Source organism: Propithecus coquereli, unplaced genomic scaffold (genome assembly GCF_000956105.1).
Source record: "Propithecus coquereli isolate 6110/MARCELLA unplaced genomic scaffold, Pcoq_1.0 Scaffold57, whole genome shotgun sequence".
Taxonomy (NCBI): Eukaryota; Metazoa; Chordata; class Mammalia; order Primates; family Indriidae; genus Propithecus; species Propithecus coquereli.
This window is the reverse complement of record NW_012151618.1, coordinates 4,266,878-4,284,668: the sequence shown is the minus strand read 5'-3', so window position 1 is coordinate 4,284,668 and position 17,791 is coordinate 4,266,878. Positions and strand designations below refer to the sequence as shown.

At 35.0% G+C, this 17,791-nt stretch overlaps 2 protein-coding genes across 2 annotated transcripts in view; one reads left to right on the top strand and one right to left on the bottom strand.

The window, feature by feature from the left end:
* CCPG1 (cell cycle progression 1) overlaps positions 1 to 15,907 on the top strand; it is a 48,180-nt gene extending 32,273 nt beyond the window's left edge. Inside the window, exons 6-9 of the mRNA XM_012658063.1 lie at positions 2,112 to 2,363; positions 7,559 to 7,680; positions 10,423 to 11,825; positions 14,725 to 15,907. Coding sequence (XP_012513517.1) covers positions 2,112 to 2,363; positions 7,559 to 7,680; positions 10,423 to 11,825; positions 14,725 to 14,914 — 1,967 coding nt within the window. The 3' untranslated portion in view covers positions 14,915 to 15,907. The remainder of the gene's footprint in view (positions 1 to 2,111; positions 2,364 to 7,558; positions 7,681 to 10,422; positions 11,826 to 14,724) is intronic.
* The window catches only part of PIGB (phosphatidylinositol glycan anchor biosynthesis, class B), a 28,974-nt gene continuing 26,676 nt past the window's right edge, over positions 15,494 to 17,791 (bottom strand). Inside the window, exons 9-10 of the mRNA XM_012658025.1 lie at positions 16,188 to 16,428; positions 15,494 to 15,859 (exon numbers count right to left, since the gene is read on the bottom strand). Coding sequence (XP_012513479.1) covers positions 15,728 to 15,859; positions 16,188 to 16,428 — 373 coding nt within the window. The 3' untranslated portion in view covers positions 15,494 to 15,727. The remainder of the gene's footprint in view (positions 15,860 to 16,187; positions 16,429 to 17,791) is intronic.

Here is a 17,791-nt window from a genome sequence, read left to right as displayed (position 1 = left end):
TTCCTCTATATGACCTCTCTTCCGCCCTCAAAAAGCAAAATTAGTTGTAGAGAAGTTTGTATTGTGTATGTTTTTAAAAAGGTATGATTTTTACATTTTAATTTAATACAGATAACAATGCTAAGTGATAATTAAAATAAGTATTTTCAGTTCTTTTTCCTTTTTATTCCTTATAATAAAGCTTTATACATCTTTTTTCCTGTTTATTCACAAAAGAAAGGTGGTGGGAGAAGCTGTGGAAGATTCCCGAATGCATTTGGGGATGGGATGATCAGCTGAAACACCATGTTCCTAGCCAACTCGCTTTCCAAGGTGGTGTGACTAAATCTGACCAGCTTCTCTCGAGCTGAGTGTGCCAAGTCACATTTATTATTTACTGAGTGCTTTAAAGATACCTGTTGTCATCTGTGATATTTGAAACAGGTGTTCAAAATTGATCTTGTAAAAAAGCTGGCCAAGCTTATTGCATGCCTTTGCCTTGCTTGCATCTTGGACTATGGGTCAAATTAAGCTTTAAAAGAAATTAAAAATCAAAATATTTCATCTGTTATATGTATGGGTTAAAAAAGATGGAAGCATCAGACAAGAACATGACTATGTTAATATGGGTTATGCTGGTTTGTTAGCATATATAATGAAGGCAATATGTTAATGTAGAATTGAAGATTTATTTTAAAGAACTTTTATAAATGGTTTATTTTTACCTTTACCTATCTTAATTTTATGTCAAAGCCTGAGTTAAATACTCCAGCCATGATCATGAATGCCTTTGTATTATGTAATGCTTTGTTTAAGTCTTCCTTTCTTTCTCTTTGTCCAAGAAATGTAACCTCACACCTGAGGCGACGGCATCTTGGAAAAACTAGTGATCAAGAATAACCAGATAAACATGATGGGCATAAGGGTCATGACCAAAAGATCTCTCAGTGGCATCTGTATCCCTAAATATTAGGAATATTCATTCATTCAGTAGTGCCTTCTGTCTTTTTGTTTATTGTAAGTGTGGAAGTGAACCGAATGCTCCACGATCCATCTTTAAAAAGTATTGCCTAACCTAAGTCACCAGCTTTCCTGTGGCATGGATATATCCTGTCTTCTGAAGAACTGTTTTGCTTTTTTGGAGCATGAATGTTTGTTGTTTTGGAGCTCTTTGTATTAAATTCAGGTTCATATTTTATCCTTACTTTTTAAAGTGCTTTTCTTTTCTTCTACCTTAGTTTGTGGAAATTATTGGTGAGTTATTTAATCTTCTGTGTCAACGTATAGGTTGTTGATACAGTGTTAAAGAATTACACATTTGGAAAAAACTGAAGGTGATTTTTCCGGGGGATATGTTTCCCTGACTTGACATTTCTCGTGCAATTTTTCCCTGCTGATTTGTTGTTCTTCACTATTCCATTCATAAAGGAGCAGTACGAGACTAGTCCTTAATGTCGGAGATAGCCGTTGTGTCACTTCCTCATGCTGACATATTTACTAGAGGGTAAAATTAATAACCTTCTAGTAAGAGTGGCAGTCGAAGGGAAGGGCTCATCTGACTTCTGGAAACCTATGTTAAACTATAGTACTTTGAACCTTGATCATGGGCTAATAGGACGGAAATGAAACTAGGGACCAGAGACACCCAAGGAAACTTTTGGTGGTTACTGTTCTTTGTAAATCATAGGATCTTGCTGCTATACTTTCCTGTGTCCCTTAAATTACCTCTATTTGAAATTAAATGAAGAGACAGAGGTTATTTTTCTTTCCAGAAATAGTACTTGTTTATGCCTCTAATAGCAATGAAATTTAATAGGCTATGAGAATCAATGATTGTTCTTTCTAATAGTTTAAACTACAAGGGGAATTTAAAAAAAAACCAAATATAGATGGTCTCTTAAAGCACAGAGTAGTATGATTATCAGATTCTTATGTATCCCAGTTATGTTTTGGCTTTGTGTTGATAAATTGAAAACTTGGTGTTTTTGTTTGTATTGTTTGGTTTTTGTTTTTGGCTGTCTTGTGTCAAAAGGCATGTAGGGATGGCATTGATTATTCTAAATCATATTTACTGGGAAAGCTTTTCCAAAATTTTTGATACCTAAATGTCAACATTTTTCTTTTTAAAATAGTATTTTCATCTCAGCCTAGTGACGATGAATCAAGTAGTGATGAAACCAGTAATCAGCCCAGTCCTGCCTTTAGACGACGCCGTGCCAGGAAGAAGACTGTTTCTACTTCAGAATCTGAAGAACAGCTACTTACTGCACGAGAAACTGAACCGTCTAAGGAGTTGAGTAAACGCAAGTTCAGTAGTGGTCTCAATAAGTGTGTTATACTTGCCTTAGTGATTGCAGTCAGCATGGGATTTGGACATTTCTATGGTAAGTTTTTGAAAATGTGTTACATGTAAACTGATTACGAAGTGTAGTGTCACTAAGAGTGAGGAATTCTGGGATCCATTTTCAATGCCATCAATTAAATATATGACCTTGAAAACTAAAAACCAGTTTGAGCCTCAATTTTCTCATTTGGAAAGTGGGTGTTGCCTATCTCACAAAACTGTTTTCACTTAAATGAGGCAGTAATTATTAATTTAAGAAATACAAGGATTATTACTAACGTGTGTTTGTGACTTTTTTAAAGTTAAAAGATTGAAGATTGAAAATCTGAAATGCTCACCACGAGGCAAATTATTTTAACTTAGAATCACAGTTAAACAAATTTGAACTGTGACTTTATTAGGAGGATTATTTAAATTTCAGTTGAAATAGCTACATTTGAAATGTTGAAATAATTAGTCCTCGTTATTTCTACTTTGAGGTTTCATGTAAGTATCATATTTTGTAACATTCATTATTGCTACCGTGGTTCACATGAATTGAGAATTGTCTGTCTTTAGTTAAGCTTTTTGCTTTGCTCCGTTAAGCTTGTTAACGTTTATGTATGTTGATTATTTTATTAATTCAAAGCCATTATGCCTTCTGGATGAGAAGAGGAAGGCATTCTATGTGTTGTTGTTTTTTCGTTTAGGAGCCTCACCGTTGAATCTCTTATGTAAGGTATATGTTTGTACAAAGGCAGGAGTATTTGAGAACTGAACATTCACTCTCTTTGCTGTATTGGAATTTAGTGTGGGCACATTAAAAAGAAATGTCTTAGATTTTATAAACTTTACAAATTTTAATTCACCTTATTTTAACTACTTTTAGATTTTTTTGCATACATAATCCACAGTTTAACTTTCTGTTTTGCCTAGTTCCTTCCAAAAATGTGTTTCTTATGCAAAGATTGAAGAATTGTGTGTACCCTGTGTCAATTTGTGGAAAAGAGAAATTACTCAACATAGTGTGATGTTAGAATAAACTTACGGAAGACAATATTTGTTTAAAGTCAGAGTTAACGAAATGTGTTTCTTACTGTATTTATATTAATAATAGTATGTAGACTCCTGATGGGTGTTTGCTTGAATTTAATACTGAATTTAATACTAAAATTTGCATCCTCTCGAGGTTTGTTGTAATGAAATTTGATTTGAAATATATATTTAACTTTATTGATTAGCTGGAGCAAATATATCAATATGTTCTTTGAGTATGATTTTCCCCCCACAAGTAAACATGAAGGTAAATGAAGGAGAAGGTCTTAATCTTTTTTTCTTACTTAAAAACTGGATAGTGCTCGCTTTGGCAGCACATATACTAAAATTGGAACAATACAGAGAAGATTAGCATGGCCCTTGCTCAAGGATGACATGCAAATTCGTGAAGCATTCCATATTTATAAAAATTTTTACGTAAATATAAAAAAAACCGGATAGTGACTTTTAATGTTAATCTAAATTGCATTAAAACCTCACCATTTGCATGCCCTTTGAATATTTTGTAGAAAGATCCGTTTAGGGAGGAGTACTTTCCAAAGTGAGGTCACTTCTCTGTTATTTAGGATTTTGGTAACTAGTATAATTTACTTAATTATAATTAATAAAACATTTTCCTATAGTTTTTCATATTAGCCTTTTTAGAATATGAAAAGCCTGGATGATATAGTATGAAGTATGTCTATATAGTAAGGAGATTGGTTTAAGAAACATTCAAAACCTAACCTGAATGACTTTTCAAAGTCACTCCTTAACGGACATCCCATTTTTTCTTAATTCCAGCATTGATCTCAATGTTCTTTGGAGTTGATTTTATAGCAGTTTGAATTTCCCATCCATCTTCACAGTGAAGTCAGTCATTGCATCCCATAGTCATTTGTTTTATAATCATTTAACAAAAACATACTATTAAATGAATCACTCAGAACAGTTGTCAGCCTTGGCTCCATATAAATTTGAAGTGTCAGATCTATACTGGAAGAGAAAGCTAGCATGACTAAGAATAGTAAAATAGTGTACTCCAGGTTTTTGGCGTGTTGGAGGCTCTGAAAGTGCTTCCAGAAGTTTTTAAAAAACTCTTCACGTATGAAGCAATCTTTCTTATTCTTGTCTTTCCTTGTGGACTGTATTCTAAATCATCAGTGGAATTCAATTGATTTAGTTTTTTCATGGAGTTGCTTTAAATATTGATAGGCTGCCTTCCTCTTCAGCAGACAATGTAATAGTATAACTAGATGCTAAGTTATATAGCACAGACATGAATTACAGCTCAAAGAATATACTTACTGAATCATCCTGAAAGTAGTAGGATTTAAGCTGGGTCTAGTCTTTAGTAAGCTTATGACAAGCCAAAGGAAAGGTAGAAAATTCCAGCGAAGAGAACGTGATAACCTGAGGAAGAAGTAAACTTGGATTTGGGAGCAGTGAGAAGACTGCCTAGGTTATAGCAGAATATGTATTTAGAAATAATGGAATAGGTGGAGTGCTATTACAGTCGTCCCGCCCCACAGTATAGGTAGGGCATTGGTTCCAGGACACTCCCCTGTGCGCCCATAATAACAAAATCCACTACGTACTCAAGTCCCATGAATGGGGAAGCCACATGTAGGAAAACTTGTCCCTCCATGTGTGATGGGACTCTGCCATTTGGTTGAAAAAAATCTGCATATGAGTGGAGACCTGCAGTTCAAACCCGTGTTGTTCAAGGATCGATTATATATTGTAAGACATACCGGAATCTGGTAGGTGAGTGTGATTTATTGAGTGACCTGACAACAGTAATTTTAGAGGAAAGAAGTGCAGGAAGGTAAGTGGTATGGGAAAAACTAGAACAGTTAGGAGATTTGTAATCCAAATATTAGTTATGAGGGCCTTGACAATTGTAGTGACAGTGTGGATGGAGAGAAAGGTGGTAATATAAGGGACACTGAAGGAAAAATGGAAAATAGGAGTCTGAGCCTTGATACATGGGATAATGGCCGTTTATTACATTCTAGGAAGTGTGCTAGCTGCATCACATTTGGAGTTAGGAGTTACTGAGGAAGGGTTTTGCCAGATGATAAAGTAAATAGATGGTAAGCATAGTTTGGTTTGTTTAGACCCAGTTTATTCTAAAATGGTTTGGGGCAGGTATTGAAGTTGGATTCCCCTCCCCCGCAACATACACACACAAGGGCCCCAAAACTGTGCCCAACAGGCAGCTGGATATATTCGCCGGAAGCTCTGGTGAGAGGTTAGGACTATATCTGTAGATGAGATGAGAAGTCTTACAGGAATGATAGCAAAAACTGACAATGGGTTAATGTGGTAAGATAAGCAGCATTTGTAGGCATGACTAGAAGGCCAAGATTGTATCTTGTGTGGTAACACTTTATAGTTAAGCAGCTGAATATGCAGGAAAAAAACCCAATGATTAGTTAGTGAGACTGAAAAGGGCCACATTAAGACAGCCATCAAGAACATGCTATCTAATAGTATCTTGAATTCACATCTCAACACAGTTTTAACCTAAACATCTGTACCCCCATAATAGGCTAAAATAAAAAAAAACAACAACACAGTTTTAGGTTATTTTCCAGTGGGCAAAGGAATTCATCTTATTAGCAGTTTGAAATAGAAGGTTAAAGGTTTTCTGTTGCTCTCGGAATTATAGATCAATTTCTTTCAATATCTGAAAATAATCTGAGTTTTTTTGAGTAATTTTGAAACAAGTTTGCCATGCTTCTTTCTATAAATTGGAAAATTTAAAGAGAGGAAACGGATTCTAACACAGAGTATCATAGCTGTTAACTACCATTTAGAATATCTAACAGTTGTCTGTAAATTGGCAAATTTTCTTTTTAGTATTTTTCAAGATGTATTGAAGAAATTAAAAAATAATTTTTATAGCAGTAAGGGAAGAAATAATAAGCTATCATTACATCTTTTTGTTATAAAATTCTGTGATATCTGTACATACTGAGTGGTATGCCCACTCAGTAGATGTAGGATTAATGTTGCTGAATGCATTTTGCCTTATTTTTGATTTAGTGGTTTTTTTCCCCCCTCCTGTGTGAAACATATAGCAGCATGTGAACAGCATGTTTTGGCAAAGTAACATTTTGACTTTTGATCAGAAAGATACATGAAAAAGAATGATATGAAGGATTATTTTAGGGTGAAAATATAGAGAATCCTAGTTGGTTTAGGGTTCCTTTATCACTGCTGGGATAAGGACAGGGGAGCTCCAGTACAAATCTAACTCCAGTACAGATCTAACATTGCAGAATTCTTAACAGATTTGGCTTTGAGAATGGTCCATAATCACAGTGAGCCAATTATTTTCTGTGCTGTGCTTTATATCCTTTAGGCAAAATGTTACAAAAGAGAGAAAAAGTTTTCATTTTCCCTTATTGACTTATAAACTGAAAAGACACCATGGTTCATTTCTCTGTAAGGGAGGCTGAAATGCTTTCTGTACTTCAAATATCCCCTCAAAACATCAAAGCTGAGCACCTTCAACATAGTAAGATAAGAACATTATATAAATTGTTATCTTTGTTAGAGAAGTACAGGCTGGCTTGTTTTAATCAAAAAGATAGTGAACTGCTTAAATGTTTCTGGGTTATTGCTAAATAAATATTTTGAAAAATTAACCCAGTTGGGCTGATTTATGTTACAATTAACATCCCACCACCATTTGATGAATGACATCATGAGCTTTCACTTATTTATTCTTTGTCTATATAAGTTTTTTTTTTTTTTTTTTTTAAGAGTCAGGGACTTGCTCTGTTGCCCAGGCTGAGTGCAATGATGTGATCATAGCTCACTGTATCCTGGAACTCCTGGGCTCAAGCAATCAATCCTCCCACCTTAGCCCTCCAAGTAACTGGGATTATAGGCATGAGCCACCATGCATGCCTGGTTAATTGTTTTAGTTTTTATAGTGATGTAGTCTTGCTATGTTGCCCAGGCTGGTCTTGAACTCCTGGCCTCAAGCAGTCCTCCCATCTTGGCCTCCCAAAGCACTGGGATTACAGGTGTGAGCCACCTTACCCAGCCTATAATCAGAATTTTTAAAGAATTGTGAAGTGCTGATACTTTAAGAAAATGATTCTGTCCAGATTAAATAGTTAGATTATATACAGATTAAATGTTGTATGTATTTTAAAGTATTAGTAATCATATTTGTGTTATACCTAATAAGAATTTTCATTTTAGGAACAATTCAGATTCAGAAGCGTCAACAGTTAGTCAGAAAAATACATGAAGATGAATTGAATGATATGAAGGATTATCTTTCCCAATGTCAACAGGAACAAGAATCTTTTATAGATTATAAGGTGTGTACCACTAACAAATATTAAAAACAATTGTTAGCCAATAATTATGCTATTTAGATACATGTACAGTGCAGGTTAGTAAACCAGTAATAATGCTGATAATAGTTGATTGATAATAGGTCATGAGTGCCTCATACAAGTATTTCTCTTATTTCTTACAATATATGAATTAAGCAATTATTAACTTCATTTTATAGCTGGGAAAGAGTTTCAGAAAGGTTAACTTTCCCAAGGGTAAGATTAGCAGAGCTAATTTGATTCCAAGCATCTAACTTCAAAGCCCTTATTCTTAACTGCAATTTAAAATTGACATTTTAATATATGTATATAGACATTTTATTATTAGCATTATTTTCACAGAGCTAAGCAAAACATTTTCAGTCAGTGGGAGAGAAAAATGAGAGTTGTGGTTTTATTTATATATTTTATTTATATGTTATATATTTTTATATATATATGTGTGTGTGTGTGTGTGTGTGTGTGTGTATTGTTTTTTTTTTGAGACAGAGTCTCACTCTCTTGCCTGGGCTAGAGTGCCGTGGCATCAGCCTAGCTCATAGCAACCTCAAACTCCTGGGCTCAAGCAATCAGCCTCCCGGGTAGCTGGGACTACAGGCACATGCCACCATGCCTGGCTAATTTTTTTCTATTTTTAGTTGTTTGGCTAATTTCTTTCTATTTTTAGTAGAGACGGGGGTCTCCCTCTTGCTCAGGCTGGTCTCCAGCTCCTGAGCTCAAGCAATCTTCCTGCCTCGGCCTCCCAGAGTGCTAGGATTACAGGCGTGAGCCACCTCGCCCAGCCCCAAGGGTTGTGGTTTTTATATTTTCTCCAAGATTTTCCCTTGATCAAGGGAAATGGCCAGTCCTTTTTATTGGTTTCTTGTTAGTTCTGATGGAAGGGGTGCATGTGATGTTTTTCTACCTAAAACTCACCTAGATCTAACAGGACTTTACTGTTCATTTTGTCCAGTTACCTCACATCTTCATGGATTTATGAGGATCAGCAAAATAGCTAGTCTCCAATCTAGTTCTTTCCTAGGAATGGTGTAGGGTTGTAGATAAGCTCAGGACAGAAAAGTAAGTTGCTGCTTTTTCCTTCCGTTCCACTCCCCCCAATCTCCTTCACACTTAATTTATGTATGCCTCCCTTATAGGTTATGATTATATTTCTTGGGAAGACAGAATACCACTTTATATCCAAATTGTATTTTTTCAGAGGGATACTACTGCAGCTAATTATAAATAGTGTAGTTTTTCTAACTGTTAAGTGTGCATCAGATGTTGAAACTCTTGGGAAGACCTGCTCAGGATCTGCTTATCAATCCCTTATTTAAAGATCATGTTACTGGATGAGCAATGCTGTACTGTTCCATCACCCTGTGGCTTCCTATTCTTGTGCATTGCAAGATTATGCTACAGAAGTCTCTTCTACTCCACACAGTTCACTGCTGTTGGGTAGAAGAACCTTGTTTTCTCTCATGTAGGTAGAGCAGAGGAAATGACTGCGCTTAAATTTTAAATCTTAATTTGTTCTCTGAAGATTAATGAGCCAGAAAGTGAAGAAACATTTCAGATAGTTATCTTTCAAGTGTAAAATAGTGCCATTCTCTTAAAGGATTTTTTTTCTTTCTTTCTTTTTTCTTTTTTGCTTGTTTCTGAAACCAGATAATTTTACTGGTCTGATTCAAATGTGATAACCATAATGTTTGCGATAAATTAAGCCAAATTTAAGTATCATTTGGCAGACTTATACATAAGATATTTTAACTGACTGGATAATGCTATAACACCTATTGAAGCATATTGTTTAATTTTTCACTGTTTTTGGTTAAAATGTGTTACTAATACATATGTGTGCAAGCAAAATCTGATCAGTTGAGACTATACCTGGAACTTCAGTAAAATTCTGTAAGCCTATCGGAACATGATTTCTATCACGTTTCTGTCTGACTTTCAGAGTTATAGTAATCTACAGATTACTCTTCAGAGTTATATTAATCTTTACAGATTATAGAGCTGCTGTAATTGGGGTTACAATCACTTCAGAAGTTTACTTAAAATTGGGGAAATTGGTTTTAAATGTTAACCAAGATTCAGTCTGTCCTCTAATGTGCTTGTAGAATTTATGACTTACTTGCACTTACTAGAAATGTTAGTTTGCATAGGACTAAAATGTTTCAAATAGGACTAAGATTATTGAAATGTTTCTTCCTTCAAAGGGTACACTGACTACAAACAGAATTTTTTGAAGCCTGAAATCAGCTCTAGATGTAATTTTACTTTTTATAAAAGATAATCTCTCTCTCCAAGAATCAGAAAAGCCTTTTCCTGCCTAAATTCCTTAGGAGCCTTTTCAGGAAGAGAGTCCTGTGGTCAAAAGATGGAGGAGCTATCCCCTTTTCTTCTAATTTTTATAAATGGGCCCAGAAACTAGTAAGAACTTCATATGATTATAGGAAACAGTAATCAAAAGTACCCCTATTGCTATTTTAAAAATCCTATTAGGGAGAAACTGAGCTCTAGCTAACTTTTCCCTGTCTTTAAATTCTTCCACCATGCCATTGTTCTTAATTCGATGAAGCTGTCTGCTAAGCATTTTCTTGCATATGAACCTTATACTACCCAGGGGACAGTATCTGTAGAAATAGCCACTAAAGTTTATGGGGTGTTATATCTTAATGATTTAAATACCACTTTTAAAGCAGTTGACATTTTTCTTTCTTCTCTTTCAAAAAAATTTAGTCATTGAAAGACAACCTTGCAAGATGTTGGACCCTTACTGAAGCAGAGAAGATGTCCTTTGAAACTCAGAAAATGAACCTTGCTATGGAAAATCAGCATTTAAGAAAATCTTTGGAGAAGGAAGAAAAAGCCTTGTCTTCATTACAGCAAGAGTTAAGTAAACTAAGAGAACAGATTAGCATATTGGAAGATAAAGGAACAAGTACTGAATTAGTTAAAGAAAATCAGAAACTTAAGCAGCATTTGGAAGAGGAAAAGCAGAAAAAGCACAGCTTCCTTAATCAAAGGGAGACTCTCCTGGCAGAAGCAAAGATGCTAAAGAGGGAACTGGAGAGAGAACGACTAATAACCACGACTTTAAGGGTGGAACTCCAGCAACTAAGTGCCAGTCAGTCACATGGCAACTCAGATTCCTCCAGTGTATTAACTGAACAAAAGGAAATAGCAATCTTACGGGAAAGACTCACTGAGCTGGAGCGGAAGCTTAACTTTGAACAGCAGCGTTCTGATTTGTGGGAAAGACTGTATGTTGAGGCAAAAGAACAAAATGGAAAAGAAGGTGATGGAAAAAAGAAAGGGGGTAGAGGAAACCACAGGGCTAAAAATAAGTCAAAGGAAACATTTTTCGGTTCAGTTAAGGAAACATTTGATGCCATGAAGAATTCTACCAAGGAGTTTGTGAGGCATCATAAAGAAAAAATTAAGCAGGCTAAAGAAGCTGTGAAGGAAAATCTGAAAAAATTCTCAGATTCAGTGAAATCTACCTTTAGACATTTTAAAGATACCACCAAGAATATCTTCGATGAAAAGGGTAATAAAAGATATGGTGCTACAAAAGAAGCTGCAGCTGAAAAATCAAGAACAATTTTTAGTGACTATTTACATCCACAGTATAAAGCACCTACACAGAACCAGAATAGTAGAGGCCCTACTAGGCAAAGAGATGGAAGGAAAGAGAAGCCAGTTCACTTTGAAGAATTCAGAAAAAATACAAATTCACAGAAATGCACTGCTGAGCATGACTGTAGGGAAAATTACCCTTTTAGAAAGGCGTGTTCTGGTGTATTTGAATGTGCTCGACAAGAATCTATGAGCCTTTTTAATACAGTGGTGAATCCTGTAAGGATAGATGAATTTAGACGGTTAATTGAAAGGTACTTATTACAAGAGCTGGATGCCTTTCATCATTGGAAAGAACTTGATCGTTTTATCAATAATTTTTTCCTAAATGGTGTCTTTATACATGATCAGAAGCTCTTCACTGACTTTGTTAATGATGTTAAAGATTATCTTAAAGACATGAAGGAATATCAAGTAGATAATGATGGAGTGTTTGAGAAGTTGGATGAATATATTTATAGACACTTCTTTGGTCAAACTTTTTCCCCTCCATATGGACCCAGGTCGGTTTACATAAAACCATGTTATTATAGTAGTTTCTAACATTCGTAGATTGGATAGCATTTTGATTTGATGAATTTCTTGAAAGGTTAATATTTGTAAGATATGGTTTATTGCCACTGAGAATTTAGAATAAATTGAGTTTTAAAATTATAGCTATTAGAAGCTGAAAATTTCATGTCACATAATCATTTGGACTTGATTTAATTTCTACCTTAAAAATCAATTTTTTGCCTGGGTAGCTCAGTCGATAGAACATCAGACTTTTAAAAATCAGTTAAGGATATATAAATCCTATTTTGGTATATTTTGTTTCTTTTAAGTGTATTTTTAATGAAAGATAATTACCTTAAGGGAAGTTATTTTCCTGTAATCTTTTATTTATTTACTCACCTAAGGAAGCTAGGAGTGAACAACATAAATTTTACTCTGAAATCAGAAGAGCTCATACATAACAATTCTAATATCCCATCTCTTTCCATTTGTCCATTGAATATACTAGCTTAATTATGATACTTAAATACTTATTATAGAATTGTTGGTAAAAGTAGAGGCATGATCAAAGAGGCAAACTTGGCAAGCCAGAAATTCTAATTTGTGTGTTTCATAATAACTTTTTATCCATTGTTTACCAGCTCTATGTTCTGTAACATGAAACTTGCCTAATCTTGAAATGTTAGCTTCACTTTTTACCTTTGAGATACTTATATCTTTCTGAATAAATGTAATGTGTCTATAAAATAATGAGACTGATTCTGGTGTCTTTAGTCATTAAGCAGATATCTAGTGCTATAATGAATAAAGTGTTCTGAGGCTGCCTTGAGGAAACAAATGAAAAAAGTTTTGCTATAAAGGAACTTACAAGCTAGTTAAATAAAAGAAATGAAATGAAGGTATGGAGGCATGTATATGGTGGCCTCAGGCTGGCTGGAGATGTTTGGAAAGGCTTCATATAGTGAGGTGGCCTTTGAACTGAACTTGGTTTTTAAATTAACTTTTGAAAGAGAAATGAGAATTTGCTGTGTAGTTGGGGGAGGGCATTTCACTCAAAGGGAAGGTCATTTGCAAAGACTTGGAGATGTGAAGACATAACTACTTTAAGGAAGCAGGATAGTGCTGGGCAATGAATAAAGGAAGATTCAGATCATGAAGGGCCTTACTTTATGCGAAAGGATTTGTCCTGTAGGCCATGGAGAACCTCTGAAGAATTTTGGAGTGGGGTGAGATAAGTATTTTGGATTACAGTAGTCTCCCCTTATCTTCAGGAAATGTATTCCAAGAACCCCAGTGGATGCTTGAAACCAGGAATAGTACAGAATCCTATATATACTACGCATGAATTTCTTTTTCCTTTTTCACAATTTCACAAATAGAAGGTTTGTTCTTGTAATAGATCTTAGCAACCTCAGCATACAGATTTTTTTTCCTTATTGAGAACTTTCACCTTTTCACTTAAAAGGAAGCACTTTACAGCTTCTCTTTGGCATATCCTAATTGCCAGCATTACCACTTTTGCACTTTGGGGTCATTATTAAGTAAAACAAGGGTTACTTGAACACAAACACTGTGATACCACAACAGTGGATCTGATAACCAAGACTGCTAAGTGATTAATGGGCAGGTAATGTGGATACACTGGACAAAGGGATGATTCAAGTCCCAGGTGGGACAGAGTGGGACAGCATGAGATTTCATCACACTGCTCAGAATGGGTGTACAGTGTAAAACTTAAGAATTATTTCCGAAATTTTCCATTTAACATATTTAGACTGCGGTTGACCACCCGAACTGCAGAAAGTAAAACTGTGAATAAGAGGGGACTACTGTATTGGCAGCAGCCTGGAGGACTGATGGGAAAGGTGTGAAGCTAGAAGGTAGTCAGTACAATACCAGCATGAGTTGATGAGTACCTGAACTGGAACAATAGTAGTAGGAGTAGAAAGGAGGACATAGTGTTGAACAGATGGTAAAATGGTATTTCTTGTGAAAGAAGTAGGAAGTAACAGTGACGTCTAGATTTGTGGATTGGGTCACCTGTTGGATAGTGGTATCACTAAGATAGAGAATACCAGAAGGTTTTGGGCCAGAGGAATTGGAGATGAGTATTTGGAAGTACCTATTGACATTGAAGTGTAGAGGGTCAGTGGGCAATTAATTATATGGCCATCTCTTGTGCCCAGACTCTTTGTGTAAGTGTAGATAGTCTAGGCTGGAGGTATTTATCAGACTCCTAGGGGAACATAAACATCTGTCAGGTTGTACAGGAGGCTGAGAGGACGAGTGGCACCATGAAAATCCAAAGGTCAACTCAAAAAATATTTAAATGTGTCATATGCTTTTAAAAAAGTTGGCTGGAAAAATGTTTCTTGGCTTGGGAATTGGGTGGCCATTAATGGCAGTATGGACTTATAGTGAAGTAGTGAAAGATGCCTGATCATAGGGCCTTAAAAAAGCAGTATAGACATTGTTTGTGAACTTTTGTTGTAAGAGAAAAAGTTAAGAGACTTTTGCTTTGCTTTGTTTATAAGAGATGTGTATATATTTCTGCTGAGGGATAAAGCCAGTGGGGAGGGATTGATTTTTATAGGAAAGGAGGAAAAATAATGGAAACACATCTCATTATTTTATTGTCACATTTCTATTCTTTATGTTGCATGTTTCCCTTTTTTGCCAGGACAGTTATATTTGTCTATTTTTTCTTTGCTATAGGATAAAAAAAAAAAAGTGTAATACTGAATCCTTAATTTTTTTATATAGATATACTAGAATTATACTTCAGATTAATTTAACATCTTTTTTCAGTGTTCAGGTAATAGATTAATGGAGGAAAACATTAAAATTGTTTTTAATTTAAATAAATTGAACTCTAACATAGATGAAAAATGTGTTTACTGCTTTCAGTCGACCTGATAAAAAGCAACGTATGGTAAATATTGAAAACGCCAGGCATCGAAAACAAGAGCAGAAGCATCTTCAGCCACAGCCTTGTAAAAGGGAAGGTAAATGGCATAAATACGGTCGCACTAATGGAAGATACATGGCAAATCTTGAAATAGAATTGGGGCAATTACCTTTTGATCCTAAATATTAAATTCATGATTAAGTTAAATTAGAAAACTGTAAGGGACATGGATGCTTTCTACAATGTTTGGTGTTAAAACTAAGATGTAAGATGAAATTATCAAGATGACAATGTCTTTTTTCCTTCATTTTTAAGTATCAGTTTGATGACTTTATATTATTACTCAGAAGCATCAAAAGCCTACTAACTGCATTTTCCTGTAGTTTAGCTTTGTTGAATTTTTTTGGCACTGGAAATGTTCAACAGTAGTTTTATTAAGGAAGCCAGGCATGCAGCAGATTTTGTGCATGAAATGAGACTTCCTTTCAATGTATGAGCTTAAAGTAAGCTCAAATCATACATGACAAAGTGTAATTAACACTGATGTTTGTGTTAAATTTGCAGTAGAGCTTGAAAAAAGTACATTGTGATGGAATTTCATCTTTAACATTTTATAATCTTATATTTGCTTCTTGTCTTTTTGTGGGTTCAAGAGCCCGTTGACTTGTGAAGAATTTGCTGCCCTCTTTTGAGCTTGCTGACTTGTTCTCTTGTGAAATTTCTTGCACATCTGAATATTGTGGCGGAAACAATAAAACTACACCATGAGGAAAACTAAAGGTCTTTATTTAAAATCTGGCATTATATTAATATGTGGTTTTATACTATGTGATATTTTATTTCCTCAGTAGTGATATTTGGTAAAGCAGTTCATAGTGTTTTTTTTCCAAGTTCCATGAATCTTACCCAGTGTTTACTAAAGTATTTAAGCAGTATCTAAATATTTCCATTCAGCAATGTCAGTTTCTGTAGGAAGGATCTAAACAGTTCAGAATTTCATCTTCAGTTGAGTTTCCCTTTGAATTTCCGTTCATAGACATATATGTGACTTCCAATTCGACCCTCGGGCAAGTGAGTGTGGAAGAAAACAGCAGTTCTCTCATAATTGCTTGAAATTAGGAAAGTGCTTATTTCCTAGAAGTAAATAAATGTTTAAGTAAAATAAAGGCTACATTTTGCTGAGTACTGTTTCATTGGTGAATTTTAGAATTGCCTATTGTAATTGCTTCTCTATAACTTTTTTCTTAATAAAACAATAAAATTTCTTAAAGAATTAATTTGTGGTAAGTAAAATATCTTGATAGTTACAGAACTGGGGCTAATTTCGACTGAGGAAAAGACCAATTATCAAATATGGGGGTTGAAAGGGACCATAAAAAAGGTTATGTCTATTTACCTGAGTGTTTGCTATACCAGAGGTAAATAAAAATACTGAGCTTCCTTCTTTTTCATGTTTACTTACCTCCTCCAAAACGCTGAAGATGATCAAGTGAGTAGGCAATGATGCATCATCCTGAAACTCTTTATGTAACCAGTTTAAGGGATTTAGGTAAAATATATCTGCTTCATCAAGATACTGACTTTTTCCAGTCAGGTCTGGGGGACATTGGAGAAATCTCATTGGAAGTGGGCAGTGAACATGGCTATGAAAAGAAAAGTTACCATGATAAATACAAAAAGTAAAAAAAAAATGTGAAAGTTTTCTTCAGATATCATGTACCCTTAGCAAAATGTGAAATCTGAATCCATAAACTGTGTTCCAAGTTAAGGTAAAGAAGCAAGCCTTTAATGCATTTTCTCACAGATGGAAACACAATTCTCATCCATGAAGCTATGCAGCTGCAGCATAACCTGCCAGCCCACACTAAAGTGTGAAACTCCATTTCAAGGAGGGAAGTAGGTCAGTTAGCAGCTTGAGGGACTCAACATTTCTGTAGCATTAGTATGCTATTCCAGAAACCTAAGTGGGTCCAGGTAAGTTAACTTGTATTTTTTTTTTTCAGGTAATGCTTATTCTTTATTTTATTTTATTTTTTTATTTCAGCATATCACAGGAGTACAAATGTTTAGGTTACGTATATTGCCTTTGCTTCACCCAAATCAGAGCTTTAAGTGTGTCCATCCCCCAGACGGTGTAAACCGCACCCATTAGGTGTGAGTATACCCATCCCCTTCTCCCCCTTCCCATCCGCCCGACACCTGATGAATGTTATTACTATATGTGCACTTAAGTGTTGATCAGTTAATACCAATTTGATGCTGAAGTTAACTTGCTATTAGAGTATTTCTCCATAGCATTATTTGGTAAAATGGGAAACCATGGTCATCAGAAAGGATTCTGCCCTCTTCCCTTTCTGCTCACATCCTTAAATGGCAAATTCTTCCCGTTGTTTTTTCTTATATGTTTATATAAGATTTAGTAATAGAGGCAAAATATGTTCACAACATCCACATAAGTAATGGTTATATTTTGGTATAGGAAGACTAGAGTGTAAACAGATAAATACATCATGACAATTTAAGTTAGTTACTTGGGTTATGCAAAAAGCCAGGTTTATAACTGCCTCAGGAAAAATTAAACCTCACTGATAGAAAAATTTTAAATTTCCAATTAGAAATAAAGTTAAATAATTATGGAAATAGAGGTTTATTTTATCCGTGAATTTACACAAGACCTAATATTTCATGACTTTTATTTATTAGAGATATGGTCTTGTTTTAAAGGGAAAGCAGAAATTCCTAAGAAAAATCTGCCAGCTTGACATTCCAGAGTAGGCATCAGACTTTTTTCCTCCATGTTGCTTTGAAAAGGTATCAAGATGAGAACTTGGTGAACTATACAAAGCCTAGACATCAACGGCTACAACCATGTATGGAGAATATCTTGATACCTCTAGAAATTCCTGTTCTCTGCAGTATTAACACTAACGTGAACATGGAGGGAGAATGAATGTCCTCTCAGCCCTACTTTTTTTATTAATATAGTAGGGAGTCCAAGTTGAAGAGATATTTGAGGTCTTCCATCTAGCCTTTCGATTTTGCCAGATAATCTCAATTTTCTAAATT